Source organism: Microtus pennsylvanicus, chromosome 1 (genome assembly GCF_037038515.1).
Source record: "Microtus pennsylvanicus isolate mMicPen1 chromosome 1, mMicPen1.hap1, whole genome shotgun sequence".
NCBI lineage: Eukaryota > Metazoa > Chordata > Mammalia > Rodentia > Cricetidae > Microtus > Microtus pennsylvanicus.
This window is the reverse complement of record NC_134579.1, coordinates 128,521,781-128,537,873: the sequence shown is the minus strand read 5'-3', so window position 1 is coordinate 128,537,873 and position 16,093 is coordinate 128,521,781. Positions and strand designations below refer to the sequence as shown.

The following is a 16,093-nucleotide window of genomic DNA, read 5'->3' as shown; positions in this document are numbered from 1 at the left end:
CTCAGGTGGGAACCACCACCTGCTGAGGAGGCTGCTGAAGCACAGCCCCCCTGGGGGTCTCTCCATAGCCCAAGAACAAGCAGTATGGAATCACAGCCAAGAGCTCACATTACCAAGGTAGCCACTTCAAAACAGGCCAGGATAGAAAATGAGGGTATGGGTAGCCATTGGGAGCACACTGCTGGTGGCGGGACACACCACTGCACTCACCTACATCTACTGCCTGCCGTGTCAACCACAGCCCCGTGCTATCCCTAACAGCAGTGTCCCAATCATCTTACAACCAATAAAGAATAACTGAAAATAGAAAAAGAATAATTCACTAAGCAAAACATATTTAATAGGAAAAAAAATCACTCCTTTTTTTTTTTTTATAAAAGTGTCCTTTCATGCTAAGGTGTATATACACAACGCATGGGCTAAGAGGCAGCTGATTCCTAGAATGAGAATTTAATATCCTGAGGTTATGAAGCCAGGCTAAATCCACAAGCTGGCCCCAGCATCCTTGGCTTCCATGTCCTGAGAGACTCCAGCCTCAGCCCTCATAGCAGTGGCGCAGCTGTAGCTTCAGTCGGTGTCTCCATCCCCTTCGCTGCCCTCCAGGGAACTGGGGACCTGTAGGAAACAGGGGGTCAGATAGGTAAAGGACTGTGAGACCCAACTTGTAGGCATGGGGAGAATCCTGGGTACAGTGCCAAGTGCTTGAGCTGAGGGAAGTCCATTGGAGGCACAGAAACAGACTGCAACTGAACGGGCAGCCTACACCTTTACAGGTAACCAGACTGCTCAGCAGCTTGCCTAGAGGACAGTTGGGGTATCCTAGGACAACTACTGCTTCAGCCACAGGGTGGGGCAGGAGCTGGAGGTAAGCCCAGTAACTACAGAACCCCCATTCCTCCAGAGGCTGTGTGACTTTAGAGACTCTCTGGGGCTCACCTTGGTATCTACAACTAGGGCTGAAGACAAGTGTTTACCCAGTCCACCCAGCCCTAGTGTGTACACATATGCACACTACAGACCAGGCTCCTACCTGGGCACCTGTACCAGATGCTCCAAGTGCAGTGGCACTGAAGTTGTGAATAGAGAGAGTGCTGAGCCACTGGGCCATGGACCGCTCGTCCCGCTCAGTGCTGACAATGGTAGGATAGATGTATTGCTCCTTGAAAGCAGCCACCTTTCCTTCCTCCTGTGTCCAGTCCAGGGGCTCATGCAGCCCATCGCTGCCAAAGCGCTGATTGTACTTCTCAAAGTGCACCCTCTCCAGGACTAAACCAAGCCCTGGTGCCTTGGGCACATCCACCTTCTCCTCACCCCAGCTGCGCTCCAGCACACTCTCAGGGGCATAACCCTTCACAATGGCTACCACCAAGCCAACCATCTTCCGGATCTGATGCATCATGAAGCTCTGGCCCTTCACCTTGATCACAGCAAATTCCAGGCCCTCTCGTACAAAGGGCTCCTCACAGTACATTTCCAGAATGTAGCGGCGTGCACTGGGCTCTCTTGGCCCTTTCTGTGAAGTGAAGTTGTGGAAGTTGTGGGTGCCCTTGTAGCAGGCCAGAAGCCGGTTGACCTGCTGCAGGGTCTCTGCACTCAAGCGATAACTCTCATCCTGTACATCCCGGTCTTTGTGAGCGAAGGCAAAGGTGGGCAGCATGTAGCAGTAGGTCCTGGCATCACACTTATTCTTAGAGTTGAACCCGCCCGTGACCCTCTTCAATCCTAGAGGGCAGCATTTAAGAAACCCAGGTGAGCAGAAACACTTCCAAGATGGGCCATCCTGATAGTATGATTCTGGCACCACTTGCCCAGGACAGGTACCCAGTTCTGACTCCAAACTCAGAATCTACACAATGCTGAAACCCAAAATGAAACAATCCCAGATGTCAAACCTAAGGGTCTGCCGAAACTGTAGCTGGCAAACGCGCCAGGCTCAGGTTATAAGAATCACGAGCCATCTGAAGGAGGTAGCAAGGACTAGAATGCTAAGTCTTTATACAGATACAGCAGCAGATTTTAACAGCAAGAAATGCTAACTACCGAGCAAAACTGGAGGTTCTCACCTCTAATTGAAGAGCTATTGGCAACTATTGGATGCTGGGCAAAGAAAGTCCATTTTCAGCCGGGCGGTGGTGGCGCATGCCTTTAATCCCAGCACTCGGGAGGCAGAGGCAGGCGAATCTCTGTGAGTTTGGGACCAGCCTGGTCTACAGAGCTAGTTCCAGGACAGGCTCCAAAACCACAGAGAAACCCTGTCTCGAAAAACCAAAAAAAAAAGAAAGTCCATTTTCCTCGGCTAATACAACCCCTGAAAGGTTACCCGTGCTCCAGGACTACATGAATATACATATAAGCAACACTAACTGGGAGGGAAAAGTGTTAGGGAAGAGGAGAAAAGAACTAGAAGGGTGAGAATGGGGGGAATTTTGATCAAAACATTTTATATGCATGTAAGAAATTCTCAAACAATTAAAAAAGACTTGTGCTGAGCACAATGGGAAATGCCTTTAGACAACACTCAAGGAGGTGGAGGCAGGCCTGGTCTATATAGTGAGTTCCAGGATATCCAAGGCTACATAGTGAGTCTCTGTTTCAAGAAACAAAACAAGGCTGGGAGGTGGTAGTACTTTCCTTTAATCCCAGTACTCATGAGGCAGAGGCAGGTAGATAGCTGACAGCCTGGTCTACAGAGTAAATTCCAGGACAGCCAAAGCTGTCTTCAAAACAAAACAAAACAAAAACAAAGAAACAGAAAAACAAAACAAAAATTTAAAAAATTAAAAACCCACCAAAAGGGCTGGAGAGATGGCTCAGAGGTTAAGAGCATTGCCAGCTCTACCAAAGGTCTGAGTTCAATTCCCAGCAACCACATGGTGGCTCACAACCATGTGTAATGAGGTCTGGTGCCCTCTTCTGGCCTGCAGGCATAGACAGAATACTGTATACATAATAAATAAATAAATATTAAAAAAAAAACCACCAAAACAGATTCTGCCCAGGTAATTCATTAAATATTCTTCCTGGACATGAATAGCAAGACAAACCAAAAGTAATCAAAAGTGACATTCAAAGAGTTTATTCTGGAGGATTCTAGAATAAAACTGTCATCATAGGTCAGAAAAAGACCAAACCAAATAAAACTGTACTCTATTGGCCAAGCATGGTGGTACACATCTTACTTATTTACATATTACTCATCTAGATTTTATTTGATTTTTTTAAAAAATATTTATTTATTTATTATGTATACAATATTCTTTCTGTGTGTATGCCTGAAGGCCAGAAGAGGGCACCAAACCACAGAGAAACCCTGTCTCGAAAAACCAAAAAAAAAAAAAAAAAAAAAAACAGAAGAGGGCACCAGACCTCATTTCAGATGGTTGTGAGCCACCATGTGGTTGCTGGGAATTGAACTCAGGACCTTTGGAAGAGCAGTCAGTGCTCTTAACCTCTGAGCCATCTCTCCAGCCCTTGATTTTATTTTTGAGACAGAGTTTTACTCGGGCCCAGGATGGACAAGAACTCACTGTTCTCAGCACAGTCTAACACAGCTGACTCTTTTTTTTTTTTTTTTTTTTTTTTTTTTTTTTTAGGAAGTTGGCTAGGGAGCATAGCTCAGAGACAGAAAATTTGACTACTGGTATTAAGTGCTTTAACTCCAGCACTCAGGAAGCAGTTTTCTGTGAGTTCAGGGTCAGCCTGTCTACATAGCAGAGCTCCAGTCCAGCCAGGACTATGCAATGAGACCCTATCTAAAAAGAGAAAGAAAAAAAAAAGGAATAAAGCAAAGAAAACCAGCCCACAAATCACAATCCCAGAGAACCTAGACAACAATGAAGACCCTAAGAGAGACTTACATAGATCTAATCTACATGGGAAGTAGAAAAAGACAAGATCTCCTGAGTAAGATCCCTGGGTGCATGGGGACCTTGGGAGAAGGTTGGAGGAGAGGGGAGAAATAAGGAGGGAAGCCTAGAAAAAAATGTAGAGCTCAATAAAAATAAAAATAAGTAAAAAAACAAATAAAAACCTTGACTAGCATGTGCAAGGCCATGGATTTAAGGCCTAGCATTGCCAACAAAAATTAATAATTAAATACAAAGTTTTTAATCACAGCACTCGCAGGCAGGTCTCTATGGACCCAGGGCCAGCCTAATTTACATCATGTGTTCCATAACATCAGGGTTACGTAAAAAGACCCTGTCTCAAAAAACAAAAAGAAAGCAAGGTGGTGGTGGCGCACGCCTTTAATCTCAGCACTCAGGAGGGAGAGGCGGGTGGATCTCTGTGAGTTTGAGGACAACCTGGTCTACAGAGCGAGTTCCAAGACAGGCCCCAAAGCTACACAGAGAAACCCTGTCTGGAAAAACAAAAACAACAGAAAAGAAAAGAAAATTAAAGGGGGCGGGGGGGGGGGGGGGAGAGGACACTGGAGAGATGTCTCAGGGGTAGAGAGCCCTGGTTGTTCTGTTGAGGACTGGAGTCCATTCCCCAGCACCCACATGGCAGATCACAGCTGTCTGTATCCTCAGTTCTAGGGAATCTGACACTCTCATACATACATACATGCAAGCAAAATACCAATGTGTGTATATAAAATAAATAACTCAAAAAAAAAAAAGAAGTTAACAGGGGCTAGAAATATGGCTTGAGGTCTGGTGAGATGGCTCAGTGGTTAAGAGTGCTGCCGCCTACAGTTCAATTCCCAGCAACCATCTGTAGTGAGATCTGGATCTGGATCTCTTCTGGCCTGCTGGCACCAGAACACTGTATACATAATAAATAAATAAATAAATCTTTAAGAAAGAAAGAGGGAGGGAGGGAGGAAGGGAGGGAGAAAGAGAGAGAGAGAGAGAGAGAGAGAGAGAGAGAGAGAGAGAGAGAGAGAGAAGGCTTGAAACAAGGTTCTAAATCTAAATCAGGTTCTAAAAATCCATTTACCAGTCCTGCTACAAAGGATCACTGCTGGCCTTGTTTTAACCATCTGTCTACATGTTCACAACCATCATTTTATGAGAAAAGTATTCACAAACTATCAGAGCTGTATGGCCAAAGGCCACGGAACTGTGCACTCAACTAGCTAATCCTGAGGGAACAACACTGAACATTCCCAGTACCTAACCACCTGCTGAGCATCTACAAGATTCTCCACTTCCTCCCCAAAGGGCTTGGCCAGGGGTAGCAGAGCAAGCATAGCCTCTGACCATGAGGCCACAGGTGCTTGCACAGGGAAGCTTACCCAGAATCCGAATGTGGGATGGAAGGTGGCTATTGATCTTGTCCAGAATGTTGTCAATTAACCACACCTTTAGGGATACTACCTGCCCAGCTGCAGACACACCCTGCAAAGAATACAGAGCAGAGAGGAGAGGTGGGTTAGGAGTCCTCCAGCACAACCCTTACACCCTGGTCCGGAGGCAGAAGAAGCAGCCAACAGTCCAGCTCAGCCACTGCAGCCATCTTGTTCTCACTGTGCTTGTTTTTGTTATTTATTTGTTTTGGGTGCTTTGGGGAGTGGGTCTCCCTATGTAACCCTAGCTGGCCTGTAACTCACTATGTATACCAAGCTGAGCTTCCCACAAGCCCTCTCCTCTGCTGGGATGACAATTGCACATAAGTAGGCCCAGTGTTCTTCTCTTGTTTGTTTTAAAACTGAGTCTTGCTATAAAGCCTTGAACTCTGTAGCCTAGGCTATGTTCAAATTTGAAATCCTGCTCAGACTCACAACTTCTGGGACACTTGTACCACCATACCTGGCTGTGCTTTCAAGCCTTACCACCCAATCTACACACAACAGGCTCCTTTGGAGGTCAATGCAATCATAAAGACCCAGGCCCAGCCATGTTTTTATATCCCAAGCCTGGGAATGTGATGCCGCCTCTCAAGGTGTGCCCCTAAGTGCCACCATCAACCAGGAACTGATTCCAGGGTAGACACCCAAGCCAATCAGAGACAGAAAGCAGTACTTGACCTTGTGATATGGAATACAAAAGTTAGGCCATCAGCCACAAGCAGCCACTTCTGCAGGATGAGTCACTGTGGTGATATGCTTATCATGTGGGTACACAGTGTTGTCCAAGACCTCTCACTTGGGCAGGAGAGATGGCCGAGTAGCTACTAGAACCTGCCCTGCAAGCTTGGTGACCTGATCCCCGGAATCCATGATAGAAATCACTACTCAAAGTTGCCCTCTGACTTCCACGTGTGCACACACACACTCACACACACAACAACAACAAAGTCTCTGACTTCCACGTGTGCACACACACACTCACACACACACACTCACACACACAACAACAACAAAGTCTCTGACTTCCACGTGTGCACACACACTCACACACAACAAAGTCTCTGACTTCCACATGTGCACACACTCACACACACAACAACAACAAAGTCTCTGACTTCCACGTGTGCACACACATACTCACACACACAACAACAACAAAGTCTCTGACTTCCACGTGTGCACACACACTCACACACACAACAACAACAAAGTCTCTGACTTCCACGTGTGCACACACACACTCACACACACAACAACAAAGTCTCTGACTTCCACGTGTGCACACACACACTCACACACACAACAACAACAAAGTCTCTGACTTCCACGTGTGCACACACATACTCACACACACAACAACAAAGTCTCTGACTTCCACGTGTGCACACACACACTCACACACACAACAACAACAACAAAGTCTCTGACTTCCACGTGTGCACACACACACTCACACACAACAACAAAGTCTCTGACTTCCACGTGTGCACACACACACTCACACACAACAACAACAACAAAGTCTCTGACTTCCACGTGTGCACACACACGCTCACACACACAACAAAGTCTCTGATTTCCACGTGTGCACACACACACTCACACACAACAACAACAAAGTCTCTGACTTCCACGTGTGCACACACACTCACACACAACAACAAAGTCTCTGACTTCCACGTGTGCACACACACACTCACACACAACAACAACAACAAAGTCTCTGACTTCCACGTGTGCACACACACACTCACACACAACAACAACAAAGTCTCTGACTTCCACGTGTGCACACACACACTCACACACAACAACAAAAAGTCCTAGTGCCCACACAGAAGACACAGATGCTTACACTAACTATATGTTGCAATGAATACATCTTGGCTATACAAATAAGTGATGCAGACTTACCCAGCTCTATCTGAAATCACAGTCATGAATACAGAGGTGGAGGAAGAAGCAAAAGTGCAGGCAAAAGCAAAGGCTATGGGGACAGATATAAGAAATGCCAGAGGCCAGGAACACTGCTATAAGTTGTTGCACTATAGGCAACATAATTTGTTTCTCCTGGAGTTAGAACTTCTATCACCATCCAATGCCAAAGTCAACCTGTGAGACCTGTCTTGTTTAGAACCAAAACAGCCTGTGTTGGTCTTTGCCCTGGACTGTGGCATCCCGAACTAGTTCTGTTTATTCTGAGCTGTGGCCAATAAATCATGTCTTTTTTAAAATTTTTAATTATATGTATTCTTTTTTTTAAAGATTTATACTTGAATATATGGCTGCTTGACAGAAGAGGACATCAGATGCTTGTGAGCCACCATGTGGTTGCTGGAAATTGAACTCAGGACTTCTGAAAGAGGAGCCCAGCCATACTCTTAACCACTAAGCAATCTCTCCAGGCCCCATGTGTATTTTTTTTAATCTTTTTTTTTTAAGATTTATTTATTTATTATGTATACAACATTCTGCCTCCATGTATGCCCGCATCCCAGAGGAGGGCGCCAGATCTCAGTACAGATGGTTGTGAGCCACCATGCAGTTGCTGGGAATTGAACTCAGGACCTCTGGAAGAGCAGTCAGTACTCTTAACCTCTGAGCCATCACTCCAGCCCCTGTATTCTTTATAAACATTTTTAATATGTAATTATATGTATAGGTGCCCAAAATGCCAGAGGCATTGGATCCCCTGGAGTTGGAGTCTACAGAAAGTGTGAGCCACCTGAATTTGCTAGGAACGAAATTCCAGTCCTCTGGAAGAACAGTAAGTGCTCTTAAATGCTAAATCCTCCCCAGAGCAATATATCATCTCTTTTGTTGTATCAGATTAAAAAAAAAAAATCCAAAATCAAAATTAAGGGGAAAAATTCACCCACCTAAACTAAACAAGTGCAATCACCCTAATAATCATATCTACTTTGTGGAGGGGCTATTGTGCATGGCTATAAAGCAAAGACATACCACATGCTGCCTTTGGCCTCGGCCAGAGCTGTGCAAAGGAAGCAAAGGCCAGTGAAGACGGGGTCCTGTTCAGCCCAGCTGGGACCCAGCAGCAGATTAGTAGTCTGTGTTCCGGGCCTCCTGACAACAAACAAAGTGTTCTTCCCCTCTAACACTGGCATGATAGACAAGTGCCACCAACTCAGCCAACCGCACAAACTATGTCACTACTATCAAAATTGCTATCATGCCTCATCGGGCATGAACCCTGGCTAAGATCCCTTCTCACAGGTGACAGTGAAAGCTACAGGCAGATGGGGCACATACCTTGTCTGTGCGAGCACATCGCTGGAAGGACATCTTCCTCATGTCTGTCCCATGGTTTTCAGGGATACAACCTGCCTGGACTAGGGCAGATACCAAATCATCTTCAATGGTCCTGAACTGAGACGACCCCAGATTCCTCTAAAGAAAAAAAAATAGACACCCTGTTTTCATGAGTTCTTAGGATATACGTAGGCCAGGAAGCTGAGCATCACTTCTGGAACCAGCTAATGCTGCACCTTTGAGCCTACCCCAACCACGGTCCAGTGTGTGCGTGAGTGCACAAGCTCAGACATATCAGATACATCCTACCAATCCCCAAAATAAACTGTATCCATGCTCTCAGAGGAAACCTTCCCAAGGGAACAGGCCTGTGAGTACCTCAGCCAAGTTCCCTGCATGAGGAAATCTTCTCAAAGTCTGCTCTCATTACCACGGAAGTCCACCCCTAAATGCACCATGAAGTCAGGGACACTTCCCAAATGACATAAAAAGATTATAACAAAAAAAGACCATAAGCCTCACTCAGCCCTATGAGCCAGGCATCTTTGTCATTTATGTAATGAGGAAACTGAGGCAAACAGGATCTTACTTGAAAGGCATAAAATTCTTCAGACAGCCCACATTTAAAAATTTCTGGGCTGGAGAGCTGGCTCATAGGTCCTAAGTTCAATTCCCAGTAACCACATGGTGGCTCATAGCCATCTGTAATCTCATTATTATTATCTGGTGCCCTCTTCTGATGTGCAAGCAGACATGCAGGCAGAACATTAATAAATCAATCTTAAAAATAAAAAAAAATAAATAACTTTTCATAATCAGAACTGCCCTCCAAAAAGCGGACTAGTCACCCCAGGAGCAGTGAACAGTCTGTATGTTCTCACCAATGTCATAGTCTACGTCAGATTAAAACCACCACTACTACCCACTCTCACAAAATGAGTTTCGCTATGAAGCCCATATAGTTTTTTTTGTAGCCCAGACTGTCCTTGAAATTGAAACCCTCCTGCACCAACTTCCTGAATGCCAGGATGATGGGCGATGTGATCTTTTTACAGCAGAAAGGGACATGACTTGTGTCACCGCTGTCATCCGTTCTCAAAGTCACTATCATGCTTGCTCAGACATTTCACAGCTATTGTTTTAGCTGGATGCATCGCAGCAATGAACACCATCCTGTGCATCAGATTAAAGTATTTTGTTGGTGGTGGTTTTCGTCTTGTTTTTCAAGACAAGTTTCTCTGTGTAGCAGCCCTGGCTATCCTAGAACTAAATTTGTAGACCAGGCTGGCCTTGAACTCCCAGAGATCTGCCTGCCTCTGCCTCCCGACTACTGGGATTAATGTGTGTGCCACCACCACCTAGCAAATTAAGATTTAAAAAGTAAGAAAAGGGATCAGAGAGATGGCTCAGTGGCTAAGCACTGACTGCTCTTCTAGAGAACTGGGTTTGATTCTCAGCACCCTGATAGCAGCTAACAACTGCCTGTCACTCCAGTCCCAAGGGATCCTATGCCTCTGAGGGCAGTGCATGCACACAGTACACAGACATGCATGCAAGCAAACACCCAGATATACAAAATAAAAATAAAGGTTAAAGTTTGTTTTAAAGCTGGGTATGGTGGTACACACCTTTAATCCCAGCACTCTTGAGGCAGAAGCAGGTGTATCTCTTTGAGTTCGAGGCCAGCCTCATCTACAGAGCAAGTTCCAGGGCAGCCAGGATGACACAGAGAAAGAAACCCTATCTCGAAAAACCAAACAAAACAAATTGTTTTAAGAAAAACTAGAGGGGCTGGGGAAAGATGACTCAGCAGTTAAGAGTTAAGATGGCTGACCTTCCAGAAGACCCAGGTTCAATTCCCAGCACCCACATGGCAGCTCACAACTATCTGTAACTCCAGTTCCAGGGAACCTGACACCTTCACACTGACATACATGCAGGCAAAACACCAGTGAACATAAAGTAAAAATAAATAAATAAATGTCTTTTTAAAGAGAAAAATTGTGGGGCTGGAGAGATGGCTCAGAGGTTAAAAGCACTGACTGCTCTTCCAGAGGTCCTGAGTTCAATTCCCAGCCACCACATGGTGGCTCACAACCATCTGTAATGAGCTCTGGTGCCCTCTTCTGGCTTACAGGCCTACATGGAGGCAGAATGTTGTATACATAATAAATAAATAAATCATGTGTACAACATTCCTTCCATGTATGCCCGCAGGCCAGAGGAGGGCACCAGATCTCATTACAGATGGCTGTGAGCCACCATGTGGTTGCTGGGAATTGAACTCAGGACCTCAAGAAGAGCGGACAATGCTCTTAACCACTGAGTCATCTCTCCAGCCCAATAAATAAATCTTTAAAAAAAAAAGAAAAATTATAAATGGGAAGTGTTAATAGCAGAGGTGACAAGAAGGACCAAGATTCTTCCCACACTGGTCAGTGCCACTTTCAAAAGGTCAAGTTGGTGGTAGGTACCAGCCTTGCCCCAGCTGCCCCCCAGGATACTGGCCAAGTAGCACCTGCCATCTCTCTGGTCTCCACTCTCAGCATGCCCAAGTACTGTGTAGGTTCCACGCTAATCACAAGACTCACTGCTCCCAAGGTCACATGTGAATAGGCACAGAGCTGGCCTAACCATTCGTGAAACACAACCACCCAAGTCTTATATGGAAGACTCTCGGTTTTGCTATTTCCTGAGCATCAGGGAATAGGGGTCGATCCAGGTAGGTGGTGTCTAGGCGCAGCCCTCCTCACCTGCATGCCGTGGTAGCCCTTGCCGGAGTAGGCCATGAGCAGCACAATTTTGCGCTTTGGTAGCTTTCGTGTTGGCTCTTCATCCTCACTGCTCTTGGCCCTCTTGGGAGGATGCTGCGTGTCTTCCCAGACCCAGCCACCTCGGACCTTCCTGTCTTGTTGGTGTGAAGCCAGCGCTGGTGGCACCTTGTTTCCAGCCATAGGGGGCAGGCTGGGAAAACAGGCATGAGTGATCAAGGTGCTAAAAGGATACAAAAACAGAACCTGATGCTCTCTGCCTGCCTCAACGGTCTCTGAAGACCTTGTCTAATGGCAGATCAGTCTGGCTCATCAATGACAAACGACAAAGTGACTGGGGTTAGGAAACAGTGGCAACTCAGGGGTAGAGTTTGACGCACAGCTGGACACAAGCAGGCAGCAGAGGCAGACAGCTCAGGGGACTACAAGGTAGCGATGGAGTCTCAAGGTAGAGATAAGACACAGGTAAGTTAAGCAGAGGCAGACAGCCAGGGCAGCAATGGGAGCTCAGGGCAGAGGCGCCGGTCGCGTAGTCTTTACCCGGGCACGCGCGGGCCAGGGCGCGCCGTCCACCGTCCCCAGGCTCTCAGCAGTGTAGCCCACAGGCGGGGGAAGCCCATGCGCGGCGGGGTGGCGGGCACCGACCCTCGATCTCACGGATCCCTGATGAACTCTGCACCCCCAACACCCCTGCCCTATCTTTCTTAGCTCCGGCCCTGGAGCGCTCGTGATCTTAGGCTGACCTGTCACCCCACAACCCCTGCCCTCCGCCCGCCGCCTTAGAGACAGCGCAGCCAGCGCGCGTACAGAGCGAGGAATGTCCCGCCGGCCCCACTCACGGCGCCGTGGACCCCCGAAGGCCGACCACGTGGACGAAGGCGGAAGCGGGCAAGCGTTGGAAGGCGGCCGAAGGCGGACAAAAGTCTTTCTGGGACGCGCCTAGTGGGGTGGACCCAGTGGGTGGGGCTTCCCAACCAGGATCCAAGCTAGACTAGGCGCAGATTTCGAAAGAAGCCGAAGGCTGGCAGCTGCTGTGTCTTGAGAATTAAAACCACTTCATTAAAACGTGCAGGTTAGGAATGCACCAGGGAGCCAATCATCAGATAATAACCGTTAAAGCCCAAATAACCCCAGCACCGTCTCAGTGGTTCTAAGTGGGCCCTTGCCTGAAGGCCCAAGGTATCAACCCTGGCACTGGGAGGTCACAGCTACTCTTAATGGTTTTGCGGTGCGCAGACCATCAAGATGTCCTTGTGTTTTTCGTTTCCAGAAGCTGCTCCAATTGCCAGATACTGATGTGTTTAATGGCATGAAACCGTATCATTCTGTTGTCCTCATGTTACTGATAAAATTGGGCACGGGTTCTGATCCTGGGTCATACAAATAGGTGTCTACATCCAACTACATTTTCCTTTTTGTTGTTGTTTTGTTTTGTTTTGTTTTTGGAGACAGGGTTTCTCTGTGTAACAGTCCTGGCTGTCCTGGAACTCGACTTGTAGACCAGGTTCACTGAGATCTACCTGCCTCTGCCTCCCAAGTGCGGGGATTAAAGGCCTGCACCACCACTGCCTAGCCATTTCCTTTTTTTTTTTTTTGAGACAGTCTCATTAAATAGGCCTGACCAGCCTGAAACTCACATAGATAGATAGATAGATAGATAGATAGATAGATAGATAGATAGATAGATAGATAGATAGACAGATAGATGATAGATAGATAGATAGATGATAGATAGATAGATAGATAGATAGATAGATAGAGACAGACAGACAGACAGACAGACAGATAGATAGATAGATAGATAGATAGATAATGAATAGAGACAGACAGACAGACAGATAGATGATAGATAGATAGATAGATAGATAGATAGATAGATGATAGATAGATAGATAGATAGATAGATAGATAGATAGATGATAGATAGATAGATAATAGATAGATAGAGACAGATAGATACAGTCATACACACACACATACACATATATAAGTCAGGCAGTGGCCCACACGCCTTTAATCCCACCACTTGAGGGACAGAGGCAGGTGAATCTCTGTGAGTTCAAGGCAAGTCTGTAGTAATATGGGCGGCTGGGCTGCATCCCCAACACCCCAGCCGCCTGCCCGGCTAGCTTTACCCGAAATAATTACACAGACACTGTATTCATTTAAACACTGCTTGGCTCATTTCTACCTAGCATCTTTTAGGCTAACTCTCCCACCTGGACTAGCCCATTTCTTATCATCTGTATAGCACCGGTCTTACCGGGAAGATTCTAGCCTAAGTCCATCCTGGGTCGGAGCTTCATAGCGTGCATCTCCCCTGGAGCAGGTAGCATGGCGTCTCTCCTGCGTCTGCTCCGGAGAGGAGAGCTGTCGAGTCTGAGCTCACTTCCTCTTCCTCCCAGCGTTCTGTTCTGTTTACTCCACTCACCTAAGGGTGGGCCTATCAAATGGGCCTAGCAGTTTCTTTATTGCTTAGCCAATGAAATCAACAGATTGATATATGACACTCCCACATCACAAGTCTATGAGTTACAGGATAACCAGGGCTACACAGAGAAACACTGTCTAAAACAAAAAAAAAAAGATACATGCATATATATATATATATACATATATATATATATATATATATATATATATATATATATATATATATGCCTCCCAAATGCAGGGATTAAAGGCATGCACCACCATACCCACTCAGCTCCTGTCCCCAAACTTTTGGCAACCCTACTGTCTCAGCCTTCCAAGTGCTGGGATTACAAGTGTGAATCACCACATCTAATTCCCGCGTTCTTATTTTTCTAATTGTGTCAAAGACAAACACACAGCAAGCATGATGCTGGACAAGCAGCCACTGGTACATAGGCCCCAGTTTCTTCTCTTTGATTTTGTTCCCCATTTTCTGGCTGTCACATTCATCCTGAACATTCTCATCCTCAACTTGCATCCTTTGTCACTCTTTCAGAAATGGTAAATTTCATCAATCTCTGGTTCTTTTCTGCACCCACCTGGCTGACCCAGGATACTTCCCTACTCACACTCTTGGCTTCATTAGACATATAAAGCCACACACAAAGACTTGGGGGACTGGGCGGAACACTTCCGAGAACTATGACTCAGGTGATCAGGGAACCATGTGTACACAGGGGTAAAACATATTCCAGGTAACTAGAGACCAGTACAAAGGCCCTGGGGCAGCTGTGTACCACAGTGTGGCAGACCCTCCTCAGTGCCTACGCCTTCCTACCAATAGAGTGGGTAGGGCCAGCAGGATCACTTCCAGAGTCTGCAGTTAGAGAGAGCACAGGGATGCCTCATAATAGAAATGGCAGAAACAAAGTCAGAGGCATCAGCGGCCTTATGGGTATGGAAAGGACTTGGCTGTGACCCCTACTAAAGTGAGAGTCCACTGGGCTTTGTGGGGCAAGGAGGTCATGGGACCTGGGAGAGAATGGCTAACAGGAAGAGGCAGCTGCACGTGCTGAAGACTTCCAGATAGTTCACTCTGTCCATGTATTGAGGAAGGGCTCCCAAAGAAAGTCCTTCTCAGAACCTGGAATTCTAGTGTCTCTGCACCTGTCTTTACTGCTTAGGTATGACCTCATCCTTTGATATGAGTGTGCCATGGAAGCAACTATACAGGTCCCCAGGTGTAGGAGGCGTGTTTGTATGCTGCTTTCATTGGTTGAATAAAGAGACTGCCTTGGCCTTTTTTTTTTGTTTGTTTGTTTGTTTTGTTTTGTTTTGAGACAGGATTTCTCTGTAGCTTTGGAGCCTGTCCTGGAACTAGCTCTTGTAGACCAGGCTGGCCTTGGTGAGATCCGCCTGCCTCTGTCTCTCAAGTGCTGGGATTAAAGGTGTGCGCTACCACCACCCAGTCATTCTTGAACTTCAGCTAAGAAAGACGCCGGCTAGGGCAGAGCTTTGAGCAGACTGTACAAATCAAGGTAAGTCTGTAGTAGCATTCTCCTTTGAGTGGGGACCTGTTCAAAGTAAGGTGCATCCTGGCCTCACTCATTAGCTTGCCTTCCCAGTAAGGAAGAGCTCAGCTATGAGGGTGGGACCCCAGGACTGGTGAATGGCATTTTGTTCCCAGGTTGACCAGGAAGGCCTCTGCAAGCCTTTGAAGCCTGAGACAGGAGAGGAGGTGTAGCTGTGGTGACTGGAGGTCATACCACAGCACAGGGAATCTCTGCCTTCAGTGACAGGTGGACATTGAGGCACTTCAAGAGTAATGTAGCAGAGGTGTATGTACTAGGAGCGGCAGGCTGTCCTAGCTCCCGCATGGCTAGCTTTATCCGAAATACACACAAACTGTATTCATTTAAACACTGCTTGGCCCATTAGTTCCAGCCTTTTATTGGCTAGTTCTTACATATTGATCTAACCCATTTCTAATATTCCGTGTAGCACCACTAGGTGCGCTTACCGGGAAAGATTCAGCATGTCTGACCTGGCAGCTTGCTTCATGGCGTCTGCCCAGGAGAGGGGAGCATGGCCTCTGAGCTCATTCCTCTTCCTCCCAGCATTCTGTTGTGTTTACTCCTCCCACCTATGTTTTAACCTATGAGGGCCAAGCAATTTCTTTATTATAATCAACCAATGACCTTCCTCCATCAGGTGTAGCCTACCATGGCAGAGGTGGAACTGACAGGGAAGTGCACGTGGCATCTTATTGAGGCCTTCACTCCAAGAGTACCGTGGCACCCGAAGGAGATGTAACCTCCTGCATCAGGGGTGGGTTTGGTGGGAA

At 46.7% G+C, this 16,093-nt stretch overlaps 1 protein-coding gene across 5 annotated transcripts; it reads right to left on the bottom strand.

Moving 5' to 3' along the window:
* Nucleotides 1-318: 318 nt before the first annotated feature.
* On the bottom strand, nucleotides 319-12,253 carry Pus1 (pseudouridine synthase 1). 5 transcript variants are annotated; one of them, XM_075983866.1, is made up of 6 exons: nucleotides 12,174-12,253; nucleotides 11,317-11,527; nucleotides 8,564-8,701; nucleotides 5,240-5,342; nucleotides 1,031-1,722; nucleotides 319-615 (listed from the first exon to the last, which is right to left on the bottom strand). In XM_075983866.1, the coding sequence occupies exons 2-6, from the start codon at nucleotides 11,515-11,517 to the stop codon at nucleotides 568-570; spliced, it is 1,182 nt and encodes a 393-aa protein (XP_075839981.1). In that variant the 5' UTR covers nucleotides 11,518-11,527; nucleotides 12,174-12,253; the 3' UTR covers nucleotides 319-567. The 5 variants fall into 5 exon arrangements, with proteins under 5 accessions (XP_075839981.1, XP_075839988.1, XP_075839971.1 ...); XM_075983873.1 differs by having other exon boundaries at nucleotides 11,317-11,557; nucleotides 12,174-12,221; XM_075983856.1 differs by having other exon boundaries at nucleotides 11,875-12,203.
* Nucleotides 12,254-16,093: the final 3,840 nt, after the last annotated feature.

Excerpts from the sequence above, each read along its gene's own strand:
- Pus1 (XM_075983845.1), bottom strand. The coding sequence starts at position 11,954 with ATGGGCTTCCCCCGCCTGTGGGCTACACTGCTGAGAGCCTGGGGACGG. Across the intron at positions 11,558-11,874 it reads CCTGGCCCGCGCGTGCCCGG|CACCTTGATCACTCATGCCT; the intron begins GTAAAGACTACG and ends GTATCCTTTTAG. Across the intron at positions 1,723-5,239 it reads ATCCCACATTCGGATTCTGG|GATTGAAGAGGGTCACGGGC; the intron begins GTAAGCTTCCCT and ends GCTGCCCTCTAG.